Source organism: Cuculus canorus, chromosome W (assembly GCF_017976375.1).
Source record: "Cuculus canorus isolate bCucCan1 chromosome W, bCucCan1.pri, whole genome shotgun sequence".
Classification (NCBI taxonomy): domain Eukaryota; kingdom Metazoa; phylum Chordata; class Aves; order Cuculiformes; family Cuculidae; genus Cuculus; species Cuculus canorus.
The window spans coordinates 7990929-8005835 of record NC_071440.1 but is presented as its reverse complement, the minus strand read 5'-3'; the positions used below and the strand labels follow the sequence as shown (position 1 = coordinate 8005835).

The 14907-nt window shown below is 44.3% G+C and overlaps 1 protein-coding gene across 1 annotated transcript in view; it reads left to right on the top strand.

Moving 5' to 3' along the window:
• Positions 1–1261: 1261 nt before the first annotated feature.
• The window catches only part of LOC128850273 (ubiquitin-conjugating enzyme E2 R2-like), a 55306-nt gene continuing 41660 nt past the window's right edge, over positions 1262–14907 (top strand). The window contains exon 1 of the mRNA XM_054053290.1: positions 1262–1438. Coding sequence (XP_053909265.1) covers positions 1262–1438 — 177 coding nt within the window. The remainder of the gene's footprint in view (positions 1439–14907) is intronic.

Below are 14907 nucleotides of genomic sequence, written 5' to 3'. Positions count from 1 at the left end.
TTCAGAGGAGACGTTAAAATTAATTTAGAACTTATCACACTCTATTAGTTATTTAAATTATTCATGTTAGAATTGCATTCATTCATTAATTCAAGGAATACGCATCATCTTTTCTTTGCCAGAGCTATTACATCCTTATTATTCCTCCTCTCCTGGCTAAAATGCCCAGCTTGCGAGTGCATCCATGCTGGGTATTGCCCATGCATATGGATGCTGACTGATAGGCAACTCCATTAATGTTTCCAGAAGTGAAACCCAGATTTGCACCAGCTGAGGTTATGCTGTGCTGTTTGTCCTCTTCCTGGGTAATTGCTTTGTTATTTTTCCTTATTTATTTTTATAACAAATAATATTTATGTCATTCCTTAAAGGCTTCCTAAGGAGTAGGCACACAGGTCGATGGACCTTGCCATCTCTGCAACCTGTTCCAGTGGTGAGACACTGGTACAGGTTGCCAAGGGAAGTTGTGGATGCCCCATCCCTGGAGATGTTCAAGGCCAGGTTGGATGGGCTATGAGCAGCCTGATCCAGTGGGATGTGTCCCTGCCCATGGCAGGAGGATTGGAACTAGATGATCTTTAAGGTCTCTTCCAACTCTACTCTATGATTCTATGAAACATTTTTCTCCCTTAACCAGGTTGGGGAATGGGAGGATTGAAACCTCATTTGCTGTGTGTATTAACTCGTGCACCCGTGGGAAGGGGGTAACTGCCTCTTCCTCTCCTACTGCTGCAGGAATTTTAGGGACATGCAAAGCCACTCCACAAAAAACATCTTTTGTACAAAAATGCTTCTGCCAGCGCAGCAGGGCGTACCGTGAGTTACCTCATCGTACCTAACCATGAACACCGCCCTCTCCAGCCCACTCAGCCAAGCACGTGGCTTCTCTACTAGTCCTAGCCGTAGGGGAGATGCAGTCCTGGCCCGTATGGAGCTAGCGCAGGACCACCGATCAGACCGAACCGCGTCACGGTGAGGGAGCGCTGTCCCTTTAAACGCGCTGGTAGGGGCGGGGCGTGAGGTGGGGCGGGGTTCGCTGTGCGGGGCAACGTGGTGCCGCGGCGCGATGAGGTCACCGGTGAGCGGGTACCGTCACAAAAGGAAGTGGTGGCAAGTGGTGGCGGTAGCCGGGGCCGGGGCCGAGGCCGGGGCCGGGGCCACGGCCACGCCACCGCCGCGCCACGCCACGCCACGCCACGCCACGCCACGCCACGCCACGCCACGCCACGCCACGCCACGCCACGCCACGCCACGCCACGCCATGGCCCAGCAGCAGATGAGCAGTTCGCAGAAGGCGCTGATGCTGGAGCTGAAGTCGCTGCAGGAGGAGCCGGTAGAGGGCTTCCGTATCACCCTAGTGGACGAGTCCGACCTCTACAACTGGGAGGTGGCGATCTTCGGGCCCCCCAACACCCTCTACGAGGGTGGGTACTTCAAGGTACGGCCTTCACCGCTGCCCTGCCGGCAGACTGGGCCTCCCGCTGTTGCGGTGGTCCTGGGGAGTCGCTGCTGGGCCTGCACCTACCCCTGCTGGGTCTCTTTGTCGGGCTCGGGGGGGCCGCTGCCAGCCCTCCAGCCCCCACGGGACCAAGAGGGAGGGAAGCCTGGCGCCTCTGGGTGCTGCCCTTCCACCCCGTTGCCCGGTGGGCTGGGGCTGGCGTCTGCGGGGCCTCCCTCTTCCGCAGGGTGCGGGGCCCATGCCACAGCCGCCTCTGGGCTGTTATTTCCCTGCTTAACCCTAAAGAAAGGCAAGTGCCTCGAGGTAGGATGCAAATTCTTCCTGTCCATCCCTAAGTTGTCCACTTGGCTCTGTTCTGTGTGCATTTATTTTAAAGTAAGAGGCTTCCCAACCATCACTTGATAGCATCACTTGTCACACGGGGGCATCCTGTGCAGGATGACTAATTCAGGATAAAGGCCGTGCTTTTACTCAAAACTTCATGGTGCTTCAGGACTGTTTTTCTTTTTCTTTTTTTTTTTTTTTTTCTCCCATGTTGTCCTTTTCTTCTTCTTTTCCAAACTTTTAGAGGGCAGCCTTCAAAGGGCTGTGGTGATGCTTAGTTGGTTAAGGTAGATAAATGCTTTAATTTTCTTTCTCGACCTTCCTGTTAATCTAAAAAGAATTTGTGGTTGTTTTTTCCCTTCTTGTAAATGCAGTAAGTGAGAAAGCTGGCACTGCTGTCCCAGAAAGGAACTGAAGGGAAGAGACTTAAATTCTCAAAACAACTGGAGGAGGAATTGCAGTTTTCTTAAAAGAAGCAATTAAAAACCCTTGGTGCCTAAAGAAGATATGTTGCATTGGGCATACCCCTTTGCACTTGATGTCCGCTTGGTCTCTAGCAAAACGTTGTCCCCTTCAGGTTGCTGCTCCCAGGAGTTAACTGTTTTAGTAGTGGCTCCTGCGTCTTCCATTTCATGCCCTTTGGCTTCCATCAAACTGGAAAAAAATTTGGATGATCCATTTGCTTGACTAACATGCATCTTCAGTGCCTCTTAGCCTCTCTGGGTCAAGGTTTAAGGGCTTTGTTCAACAAAACCAAAATAACCTGTAGCTTGGGGAATAATAGATTTGAGTCATGTTTAGTTTGGCCTCATTGTTTTGAAGAAAGGGAAGGCACAAGACTTACCTTTTGTAATGAGTTGGCTGGCTTAAGCATGTAGGTATGATAGGTATATTGTTAGACTTGTCTCTGTTATTACTTATTCAGGAAGTTGCTCTAGTTTTGGGTTGTTAACTGGGTCACTTTTACACCCAAATGGTTTGGTGACCTTCTTACACTGATTTTACACATCCATTTTTTTTTTCAAAGAAATCACAGTGGGACAAAATATTTTTGTTTGTTTGGGGAAGCTCTCTGGACTGTATGTTTGTAATTGTTCTTGGAAAGAAGCAGCCTGTGAAATAATCTGAGGATGTGTGTTAATGAGCGTAGATTTAGGCAAGGTTGCCAGTTGCCTTACCTCAATATTATGAATGTAATATCTCTTTTTGGTGTTTGATGTCCTTGAACTGTCATGCCTTTCTTCTAACCAATCCTGTGATACTTATTTTGAGGGTGGGAGACTAAGGTTTCATGATGCCTTCACCCCTCCACAGCACAGGGATTCTCTTCCAGTGACATGTCTGGAGTCTGTCTGTCTCATCTTTCCTCCTTGAGGAGCCATGCATGATGTCTTTTGTTTCAGTAGTGTTTGATCTTTGGCTGTGCATCTTAAGTTTTGAGAGCCACTGAAAAAGTGGTCTTTAACCTTCTCTCTGTCCCTAGGAAGAAGGAGTCCTGTTGTCCTGAGAAGTGATGTTCTTGGCTTTCTTTGTATTGGTCCTTCAGGCAAAACTTTTTAGATGTGTTAGACTTGACTTACTGAATCGTTTAGAGATAAAATTAATAGTCTAAACTTTATTTGGTGGAGTGACTTCTATTCATAGTATATGCAAGGTGAGCACTAGTTCAGATTAGCATCTGTTTTATTTTTCAGATTTCTTGGCTTGATGAAATAGCTAGCTTCATCTTGTTCTGTATTTTTAGTTTTCTCAGATGAGATAAGCAAGATTAGAAATATGCATTTAGAGGATGTAACTTATTTTAAAATTTATGGCTATGTGAGTTTGGGAATTTTCTTCTGCCTGAGGTGTGGTAGGAACTGGAGGGAAAGTACAAAGGCTTCTAGTTAGACTCAAGTAAATATTTTGAGGAAAAATTGTGTTTAAAGTGACCTTAATAAAGCGTTAGTGATGTTTGTATTCTAAATCAACCACTTGATTTGTGCTCTTGGAGCTGGAAACATCAGCTTTTGGCACCTCATTTATTCTTGGAGAAACAGGACCTTTCTCTCTGGGCTGTTGAACTAGCTGAATAAACTGAAATAAGGAAAGTGCTCTCTTTGCACCTCTTTGACAGGAACTACCGCTGTTACAAGCTGGTTCAACATATCAACTAATTCTGATTTCAGTTGCTAATCCTGTAACTCTAGCATTTGATAAATTGAAGCAGAAAGCACTTCCCCCGAATGTTTAAATGGTATCAATATCAAGGTTATCAATACCTTGGTGTTGGCTATAATAAAGTCAGGGGCCTCTTAAAAATCCAAGTGCAGCATCTAAGCATATTTTATCAACTAATATAGCATACTCAGATCTGTTGCAGTACTTCCTAGTTTAGGACCTCCCAGCTACATGGAAAGAGCAGCAGCCTTCAGAAGTGACTATTGGTGAGGAACTGCTTGTGTCCGTGAGGGATAGGAGCAGTCCTGAACCACAAGTCCCCTGCCTTGTGATCAGTTGAAGGTGAACATCTGCAATGGAAGTTCTATCAACCTTTGCCTCATTTAGTGGCTTTATTCTTCATCATACTGAATAGCTACATAATGTTTTGGACAACCCTTTGCTTAAGTTCCAGATTACCACCCTTGAGGAAGGAGTTGAGCTATTCCATGCTCTGGCTACCTCTCATTCCTACTTTTGCCTTTCCAGCAAGCTCAGGTTCAGTGATATTAAGTCCTCCAAAGAGGTCCAGGGATAAGAGCAAATGTCTGCCCTCAGCTGTTGTCAGCAAGAAATTGCCGGTTTGACAGGTAAAGGATCTGGTAAAATCAGTTGTGTTGGGCTACAAGTATTAACTGCAATAAGTGAACTTCATTTTTGGTCCTTGACTCCTTTGGAGTTTAAGGGTGAAAGGTGGGTAGACCTTGTGTGTCTAAGATGTTGATTTGCTCGCAACTAATTCAGTTATTGAGGGCTTCTGTGTGACAAAGGGAAGATTTTTCTCAGAATGAAATGCTCGTGCCCAGGTCATAGATAGTGCCAGTTGCTTCTTTCTTAGGTCAGCTGGGAAGGCTGTGGTGTGATAAGACAGGTCTTTATTTCAATCTCTACCAGGCTATGTGGTGTTCTGAATTGCTCTGGAAACAACAGGAATGTGTTTTTCTGGTTTTGCAGGCAGTGCCTGAGCAACAGAGAACTAGATTGTGCTATAATCTGCAAAACTACATGTGAGCAGTTCATTGATGCCACCTTTATGCCATAGGCATCTTCTGTTCAGCTGAGAGGGTCCTTTGCTAATGGCAGGAGAACTTCTTGGCATTTAATTCTGGCAGCCAATACTTAAAAGGAGGCCACCACAATAAAGCTTAATAAGCTGTTACCTGGTGATGGGTGCTATTTGGGCTAGATTTCAGTGGCTGATGGTTGTGCAGGTGAAACTTTAACCATCTCAGTTGACTGTTGATTGATCTCTGTTTGCCTTGAAATTCAGTGTCTTTGATGCTTGGGCCTTCAGAACCTGGAGGCTTATAAACCTCTGCCCAATGCTTCGATCAAGCAATGTTTTCAGGATAGTTGCAGAACTATTAGTGTTTCCCCGTGGCTTACTCAAAACTTTGTGTGTTAAGCACAATTGCACCTTAGCATCACAGCTTTTGATTCCTTTTAAAAAAGGAAATTATTCTCATTTTTATAGTTGAATGGTAGCCTTATGCTAGGAGCCAACCTTTCAGGGAAGGTGCAAGTGAGAAATGATATAAATAGGAATTTCATAATTAAATACATAGTGCTTCCCAGAAGCATGACTTGACCCCAAGTATGCTGTGTCAAGAAATGTGTTTAATATGGAGCAAAAGTCAATATTAAGAGCTCCTTCAGAGGTGATTTAGGCTGAGTAGATGAAAATGAGTACACCTAACATGAAAGGAAACAAGAAAAATTTACTGCATTGTTAGAGTTGCTATTTGATTGTTCTTAAGGCAATTTATTTCATAAAGTATTTTTGCTACTTGAAGGAGCGGGTCTGCTTATTTTGGGTAGAATAACTATCTCAGAAAACTGAATTTCATCTTGGTGGTCCCAATCATTTCTCTTGCAAAATAGTAACCATACCCACACTTTGTAGCCAAGTGCCTTTCAGTGGTGCATTAAGCAGTGTAACTTGAGAGGCTAACGTATCTTCTGTACCTTTTAAGTGTCTTGTAGCTATTGTCTAAAGTACTTCTAATTTGTCACTCATGTGGTAACAAAATATCCCTACCCAAATGTTTCAGGTGAAGGTGTGTGGTGCTTCTCAGTTAAGGTGGAAAGAAAAGGCCTTGTCTGTTCTTAATGATAATGTCACTTCAGTGATATCTCTGCTTAACCTTTTTGTTGTTGTGGCCATGTTGCTTGAAATGCTAAGGAAAAAAAGACATTGCAACTGAATGCTTGTTGAAAACTTAGTGTTCAAATTCAGCGGATGATGGTAACATTTCTTCTCTGGTATAATGCTGTAAGTGTCAAGGGACTGTTTCTGGAGACAACCATGGCCATGTTTAAACAATTCCCTATAGAGGACCTGTTGTCACCTTGGTTTTTGAAATAACTTCTAAATGCAACTAGACATTTTATATTGCTGTATGATCTCCATTAGAGCATAGAAAAATGAAAGTTTTGAGACCAACATATGGAATGATTTCCATTTCTCGGGGTCTGCCAGAAACCTGAAAGCTTATGTGCTTCAAAATTTGACTAATATGCTTTCTGTGAAATTTAACTGATTTTTTTTTTTTTTCTTTCTTTCTTTTTCCTGCTGGTAGCAGTCTTTCATTTCTGTGGAAGAAGCTTGACTGCCTTTGGCCTGAAATACAGCAATAACAGCACTACTGGGGGAAGCTGGATAGATTGGATAGACTTCACTGAGGCTATGACCACTTGGGCTTTTACATTTTGGAATCGTCTGGATTATTTTTGCAAACTTGTTAATACTGAAGTTTTTGATCCTCAGAGGTTTATGGACAGACTCATCAGGAGCTAAAGACCAGCCTTGGCAGGGTCATTGTGGCATGTCACTCTGGAATCTATTTTAAATGGCAATAATACCTGAGTTCAAGGTCTTGAACCCATATTATCTATGGCTATTCTCCAGCTGGAATGAGATCATAGTTGTATTGGCTGCTACTAAGGTGAGATGGGGTAAGAAGGCTGCTGATCTTGGCCCCTTTCTTCTAATTGTTATGGAAAAAGGTCTGGCTTCTGGTGCTGTTAGAGGCAATACTCTGATTTCACCGATTTGAAGCAGCCCCCTTAATGTTCAACTTGGACAAGTCATTGTTAATTTTCATCCAATTTGCAGGCTTATCCCATACCTATTAAGTATTTAGTTGTTCACTTTGGTTCATGTCTTTGGTGCAAGTGATATGCTTATGCTTGGGCTCTTCAAGCACGGACCATGTTTTGCCTGCAAGGGACAATTAAGTAACATGCTGGCGATCAACAAAAGCTGTCAAAAGCCATGCTGCTTAATGGTAGTGTCCATGGAGACAACAGCTAGGCTAGCTGCTGTAGGTATGTGATGCCTACCTTAGCCCAGGGAGCTTCCTGCTGGGAACTGTAGGAGTGTTGCTAAGTGGTGGATCAGGTCAGGTTGGGGTAAGGGTAGTAAGTAACCCTCCCAAAGCATGACATTGCCTGTTCCCAGGCTTCATGGAAGGGTCCAACGAAATGTCATATGGGCATATCTTCAACAGTCTTTGGTGCATGCACTGTACTTGAGATCATACCTGCTGTCCAAGTAGGTAATGTTGCATACTGTGGGGTCAGCTCTGTGCAGTGGCAGAGGCATGGAGGAAGGTTCTAGTATGCTTGGCCACAAAAGACCTGTCATCACAATGTTACCAGGCATCCTCATCTGTCTTTGAATCTCTGGGAATCTAAGCCTATTTGGGTGTCTCCCTCTTCCTTCATTTCTCTTCCTACACTGGACTGACTATACTTTAGGGCATGACTGAGGGCTGGCGTAAGGTCACCACCTGATTAGAGCTCCTTGTGTCTTGGCCTTGTTCTGTTTTATCTTCCCCTCTGCAGCTATCGGCTTTGACCATGTGGATGACTTTCACCTATTTTCAAGAGAACAGTGAAGTATTCTTGACCTGCATACTTCTGAAATGGCTAGTTTCTGCTGTTAAAAGTAAGCTTGCTGGTGGTGCTAGGGAGAGCCTGTGAATTATACTTGAGCAAATCTAGCAGAGCTCTGGTTGGAGGTTAGCAGACAGAAAAACTCTCCGGATATTGGCATCTGCATCAGTCATGTTGTATCTTTAACTCTTGCATGCACCAATTTATTTGGGATCTCCTAGCTGTCTTGTTCATCATGCATTAGTTCATAGCTGAGAGTATAACATCCCCATAAGGTAGCAACATCCTTCTCTCTAAATTGGAGAGATAATGATTTGATGGGTAGACTGTTTGGTGCATAAGAAATTGGTTGAATGGTTGCATCCAGAGAGTAGCAGTCAAAGGTTCGATGTCCAGATGGAGATCCATGACAAGTGGTGTCCCTCAGGGGTCCGTATTGGGACCAGTGCTGTTTAATATCTTCATCAGTGATATAGACAGCGAGATCGAGTGCACCCTCAGCAAGCTTGCAGATGACACCAAGATGAGTGGTGCAGTTGCCACATCAGAAGGATGGGGTGTCATCCAGAGGGACCTGGAGAAGTGGGCCTGTGTGAACCTCATGAGGTTCACCAAGGCCAAGTGCAAGGTCCTACACCTGGATCTGGGCAATCCTTGGTTTTAATACAGGATGGGGGATGACGTGGTTGAGAACAGCCTTGTGAAGAAGGACTTGCAGGTGCTGGTCAATGAGAAGCTTGACATGAGCCAGCAATGTACGCTCGCAGCCCAGAAGGTCCACCATATCCTGGGCTGCATCAAAAGAAGAATGGCCAGCAGGTCGAGGGAGGTGATTCTGCCCCTCTATTCCTTTCTTGTGAGACCTCACCTGAAGTATTGTATCCAGTTCTGGAATCCCCAACATAAGAAGGATATGGAAGTGTTGGAACAAGTCCAGAGGAGGGCCATGAAGATGATCAGACAGCTGGAGCACCTCCCGTATGAGGACAGGCTGAGACAAATGGAGTTCTTCAGCCTGGAGAAGAGAAGGCTCCAGGGGTACCTTCTAGTGGCCTTCCGGTACCTGAAGGGGGCCACAATAAAGCTATGGAGGGACTTTTTACGAGGGCATGTGGTGATAGGATGAGGGGGAATGGCTTTAAATTGGAGAGGGGAAGATTTAGATTAGACATCAGGAGGAAATTCTTCATAATGCGAGTGGTGAGGCCCTGGGAAGTTGTGGATGCCCCCTGCCTGGTAGTGTTCAAGGCCAAGTTGGGTGGGGCCTCGAGCAGCCTGGTCTAGTGGGAGATGTCCCTGCCCATGGCCGGGTGTTTGGAACTGGATGATCTTTAAGGTCCCTTCCAACCCAAGCCATTCTATGATTCTGAAAGTTTTGGGGATTTTTCTTCCCTTCTTTTTAAAGTCTAGAGCAATGATTTCTGTATGCTAGAGATAAGAATAGATACAGTACATTTCCTGGAACACAGGAGATGTAATGGGGTTTGCAGTGTTGTCATCCAACTTTTAATCTAAATCTTTCTAATAAAAACATTGCTGTGATGGAAGTGTTGTATGGCAGATGAACGTGATGATATCACTGGGAAGGAGATTTCCTATTCTTGGAAGAGACTGGAGTTTTGTTAATCTACTTTTGTGATATGTAACTTGTGCAAATGTAGTAATGCAGAAAAACTGTGGATGACAAAATTTAGACTGAGCCAAAAGCCTACTGTTAATGCTTGGTTGGCATGTTGAATTTGGATTTTCATTTGCAGATTAATAACTAGATGATGCCAACTTAAAGAGGGTTATGGGAAATGGGCTTCTTCCAAGAAAGGTTTGTGTCTGTTGCTATATGCTTTTATGGCCAACCAAACGTCTTCTGTTGGATAGTAGCCCACAAGCTTTCTTTGGTATGTATTTAGTTGAGCTTTGTTTGGTAAAGCTGTTAAAATTGTTGTCACGTACTCTGAATGTGAATTGCAATGATCTGATGTTGCACTGGGTGAAAGGGGATGTGCAATCCAGAACTGATCATCTGTTAGGCCCTTTGTGTAGGTGAAGCATGATGGTACTTGTCAAGAACAGTCTGAGGATGCTACATAAACAGGATGAGAGAACCAATGCCATGTGTTGTTCTAGATCTGTTGGTGAACGTGAGATACTCATCTGAAGGACACGGGGCTTGGATTGGAAGAGTCATGTAGAAGCATGGGAGCTTTGTATAGCTTTTAATGTGAGTTATAGCCAAAATGTTCTTTGACAAGACTAAGAGGCAGTATAATTTAGTGAATAGGATAGGGACCAAGTCTTCTATCTGTAATGGGTTTGTATCCATGATCCTGGATTTTTTATATAAAATGGATATATCTTAATAATAGCATAGTTGATTAAATCTGCAGGTAGAAGGTATTTTGCTTTTTATAAATAGTACATGGGAAGGCTTTCTTCCAAAACAAGTTTGACTTGTATGTTTACAAGTACAGTAATTATTTGGAGTAGCTGAAGAAATTGTCAAGTGGATAGCTTTCAGGCTGCTTAAGCACAAAAGCAAAGGGATTTTTTTTTTTTTTGTAACAACTTCTGCTTATTCCTGTCTTTTAAAAATAAAAACCCGAGTAGTTTCCTGAAGGACCCCAGCACTGATCCTAATGTACTGACAAGTCACGCTCCTCTGCGCAGACTTTGTCCATGAGGCAGCTGCAGCAATTCTCCAAGAGCAAAAAATAAAGCTGGGCTTGTGTAACAACCTGGGGGAGGAGGAGGACATTCCTGCTGTGGAAGAGAAAGCCATCAAGTCAAGGCTTGGGTATGTAGGCTTGCTGAGGGAGACCTATGCTATGAAGGCTTCGCAAATAATTTTCAGAATGTATCAGGGAGAATCTGGGCAAACTCATTGGATTAGGCAAAGCTATGCCTTTGCTGCCTTGTCCTTTGAAATGTCAGAGGGATCTGCACTGATTCTGGAGCTATCCAGCTTTTTTACCTCCTACCTCTGGAATTTCTTTCTTGAATGGTCTTAATAGTTCCAGCTCCTTGTGCCCTTCTACAGCCATGCCAGGTTTTCTCTCCTGTGCTTTGAAGATTTAGGTTCAAAATAAAGCCTCTAAAGTGAAACTGTTGTGTGGGACTTGACATCAAGTGTGGAAAGGATTTCAGCTCTGTAGCACGGCCAGGGAAACAGCCTGGTGTGGCGCGTCGTGGAGCTGGCACGCTTGCAGGGCAAGATTTGATTCTAGTAAGTTAAGATGAGGTTTAAAGTATATTACTGATGTGCCTCTGAGTTCTGTTGTGCTTGGTACCTGAAGTGCAATTATCCAGGCTGTGCCACAACACTAAACTTAAAACACATGGGCAGAAAGCCAAATTCTAAACTTATCAAGCACTTCAAATAGAAAACTACAGCACAGCTGACCTGCAGGTACCTTTTCTTTTATAAGGAAAGCTGATGTTTCTAACTGCCAGAGGCTTCTTGGTTTTGATTATGCAACATTTATCAATGTATTTACAATACTTATTTGCTACAGTAGTGTTTGGTCACAGCTTTAATGTGATTGCCATGTAGAGTTTGAGATTCAGGCAGAATATGAAGTCTTTTCTAGTTTTGTTAACCATGTATTAATATATACAGTGAAAGGAACCACTTCTACCACTACCAAGGACTTCTGGAGGGCAGACTTTGGCCTGCTCAGGTCCCTGGTTGAGAATCCCTTGAGAAACAGTCCTGAAGGTCAAAGGGGTCCAGGAAGGCTGGACATTCTTCAAGAAGGAAATCTTAAAGGTGCAGGAGCAGGCTGTCCCCATGTGCTGCAAGATGAACCAACAGTGAAGATGAATGGCCTGGCTGAACATGGAGCTTTTGCTGGGACTCGAGAAGAAGGAGAGTTTATCATCTTTGGAAGACAGGACAGGCAACTCAGAAAGAGTACAGGGATCTCGTTGGGTCACGCAGAGGGAGAATTAGAAAGGCAAGAGCCCAGCTGGAACTCTATCTGGCCACTGTTGTAAGAGACAACGAAAAATGTTTTTACAAATACATCAAGAACAAAAAGACCCAAGGAGAATCTCCATCCTTTATTGGATATCAAGGGGAACATTGCTACCAAAGATGAGGAGAAGGCTGAGGTGCTTAATGCCTTCTTTGCCTCAGTCTTTAATAGTCAGACCAGTTATCCCTAGGGTATTCAGCCCCCTGAGCTGGAAGACAAGGATGTAGAGCAGGATAAACCCCCCATCATCCAGGAGGAAGCAGTCAATGATCTCCTACACCACCTGGACACTCACAAGTCTATGGGACTGGATGGGATCCACCTAAGAGTACTGAGGAAGCTAGTGGAGGAGCTTGCCATTCCCCATCATTTATCAGCAGTTCTGGTCAACAGGGGAGGTCCTAGATGACTGGAGGCTTGCCAATGTGACGCCTATCTACAAGAAGAGCTGGAAGGAGAATCCAGGGAACTATAGGCCTGTCAGCCTGACCTTGGTACCAGGAACAATTATGGAGCGGTTCACCTTTAATGTGCTCAGCAGGCAAGTGCAGGTCAACCAGGGCATCAGGCCTAGCGAACATGGATTCATGAAAGGCAGGTCCTGCTTGACCAACCTGATCTCCTTTTATGACCAGGTGACCCGCCTAGTGGATGAGGAAAAGGCTGTGGATGTGTGAGAAATGTCCTCGTAGCCACCCCACACACACACACACACGCGCGCACACACACCGTGGGGTTTTTTCCTTGAGGCTTTTGCATTTGCCAGTTGTTATCGATATTAAAACTTTTTGTGGTGGCCACGGTCTTTTGGGTCAGAATTAGCCAAACTTCTTAACATAATTTAACTGCACACTTTGTAAATTTTCCAGTACCTCAGCTAAAGGGCATCCCCTTTATGCTCGTTTGGGTTTTTTTTTTTGTTTGGTTTTTTTTTTTTTCTTCCTTTCTGCAGCCTTTCAGTCCAAAGGTCCCAGGTGAATTCACCAGTTTGCTGGCTTAGTGGACATTTGAGCTGAAAGGTTTCAGAGATGTTATTTCTAGGGTCCCATTTGGGCTAAACCCCAGGCTCTGAGTGTCTCCGAAGGGTGGGGGAACACGGAATAAAGGAATTAACTTCAGATCTTTCTTCTCTCTGCTTCTTGCCACATTTCCTGGCCAACCACACTACATTCTTCTCTGCCAGCGGTGCACATTTCTTTCCCCACTGCTCCCCCTCCTTTACAGGGGTCAGACAAGCCTGTCATTGCCGCAGGAGATAAACCTGCAACCCCTCATTTTCCACCCTCAAAACATCATCATATTTTCACTGCCATTCTGTGTTTCTGTCCACCATAATCTTACAAGTGAACAGCAGGCAGCCAGCCGTCCTCCCTGTGTGCCCCAAGCACTCTCACAAGCAGGTGAGGGGTGGGTTCTGTATAAATTCCCCCCAATACTGCAATACTTCTGTGGGCTCCTGAGCCCCCCATGGTTCGGGACCAATACCTGCACGCATTTCCAGCTTGTCCCATAAAGTGTTCCATGGCTCAGTAGTCCAGCCTGGCTGCTCCACGGGGGGAGCAACAGCCTTTTCTTTTTTTTTAAACATATTAACTACCTACTACCAGACCTCTTTACAGCTGTAACAACCAGCTAAACGTCTATGACAAATAAATATCGTGTGGGAGCAGGTTCCTTCCACGCTCATCAATGACAAATATATATATAACACCAACAGCACAAAGAATACTAAAACACAACAACACGGAGGCTTCCAGCTGCAGAGAATGTACTCACACACCGGACAGCATCTCTTGATTCAGCTACGTGCTCGACTGATCAAGCCCCTATCCCTTCCTTCTGTTTACATGGGTGGTATTGCTCTGCACTCCTGGCGCTTCATCCTTGTCGCCAATTATGTATTAGGCTTGTTTATAGATACCAGTGTGCAAAGACAGGATCACTAAATCATGGTTAAATCAAAAATACTTTATTATTCAAACACGCTATTATACCTCAACCTATTACACCTACATTAAAGCTTATAAACTTACTGACCTGCCAGATGGAGGTGGAGTACTGTGCTCGGACGGTCAGAGTCGATAGGTACTGCACCTGCCAGGGCGTCTCCTTGGTAATAAGATGTGCATGTATTCCTTCTCGACCGGACCCGTCCAGCCCAGCTCCTTTTATCCTCCTCTCGGGGACTGCAAAAAGGGTTAGCAGCATCACCCGCCCCTTGTGTGGCCAGCATGTGAGTGGGCTGAGTGCCAACTTGTTATTTGTCCCACGCTAACAGCGATTTTGACACCAGGTCCTGTTCTCATGGCACCTTTCCTGGCTACTCGTGCTCCTTGGCCTCTGCTTCAAGGTCTTGTAAATACCAGGCAGTTCCAACCACTTTTCTACTTTCTTATCCAATTCCCTGCCTGCTGTCTGTCTAGTTAAGTACAAATGGTCACATACTTTCTCACCGCAAGCTGGCTAAGAATTGTTGCTTAAGCTAATTCACTGCTTTAAGATTCGAGTGTGCAATACTTTAACATATATAGCCAAATTTTATATATATATATATATACAAACACATACCTTCCCATTTGGGAGGTAGAGTGGAACAGAGAATTTTCTTTCTGCAGTACGGTTAACTTCATTGTCTGCTTTCTTGATAGTGATTACTATGGGATTACACTGCAAACGTTGACAATCTGATTGGTGAGTTCCCTTAAATATACTAAGCTTACTTTTTAAAGGTTGATTGCGACTATAAGGGGCCATCCATCCCTGGAAAGCAGTTGTAAAGCATACATTACTCCATCCAAAACATGGAGGTCCTCCTCTAATTGGTGATGAACCGTTTTTGGGACATAGATGCTTATCTGCGCTACTCAACTGCCTCTGATCCTCTACATCTCCACAATCTAATATTTGGAATGCATTGATCTGTATAGTCTGAGGGGTATTTTCTTCGGTGACATTTATCCATATTTTGGTTGGATATCCAACTTGTCGATATAGCTTATCTTCATTCACTAAATTTACTGGGTAATTCTGCTGACCTATCACTGAGTGATAAAGGAA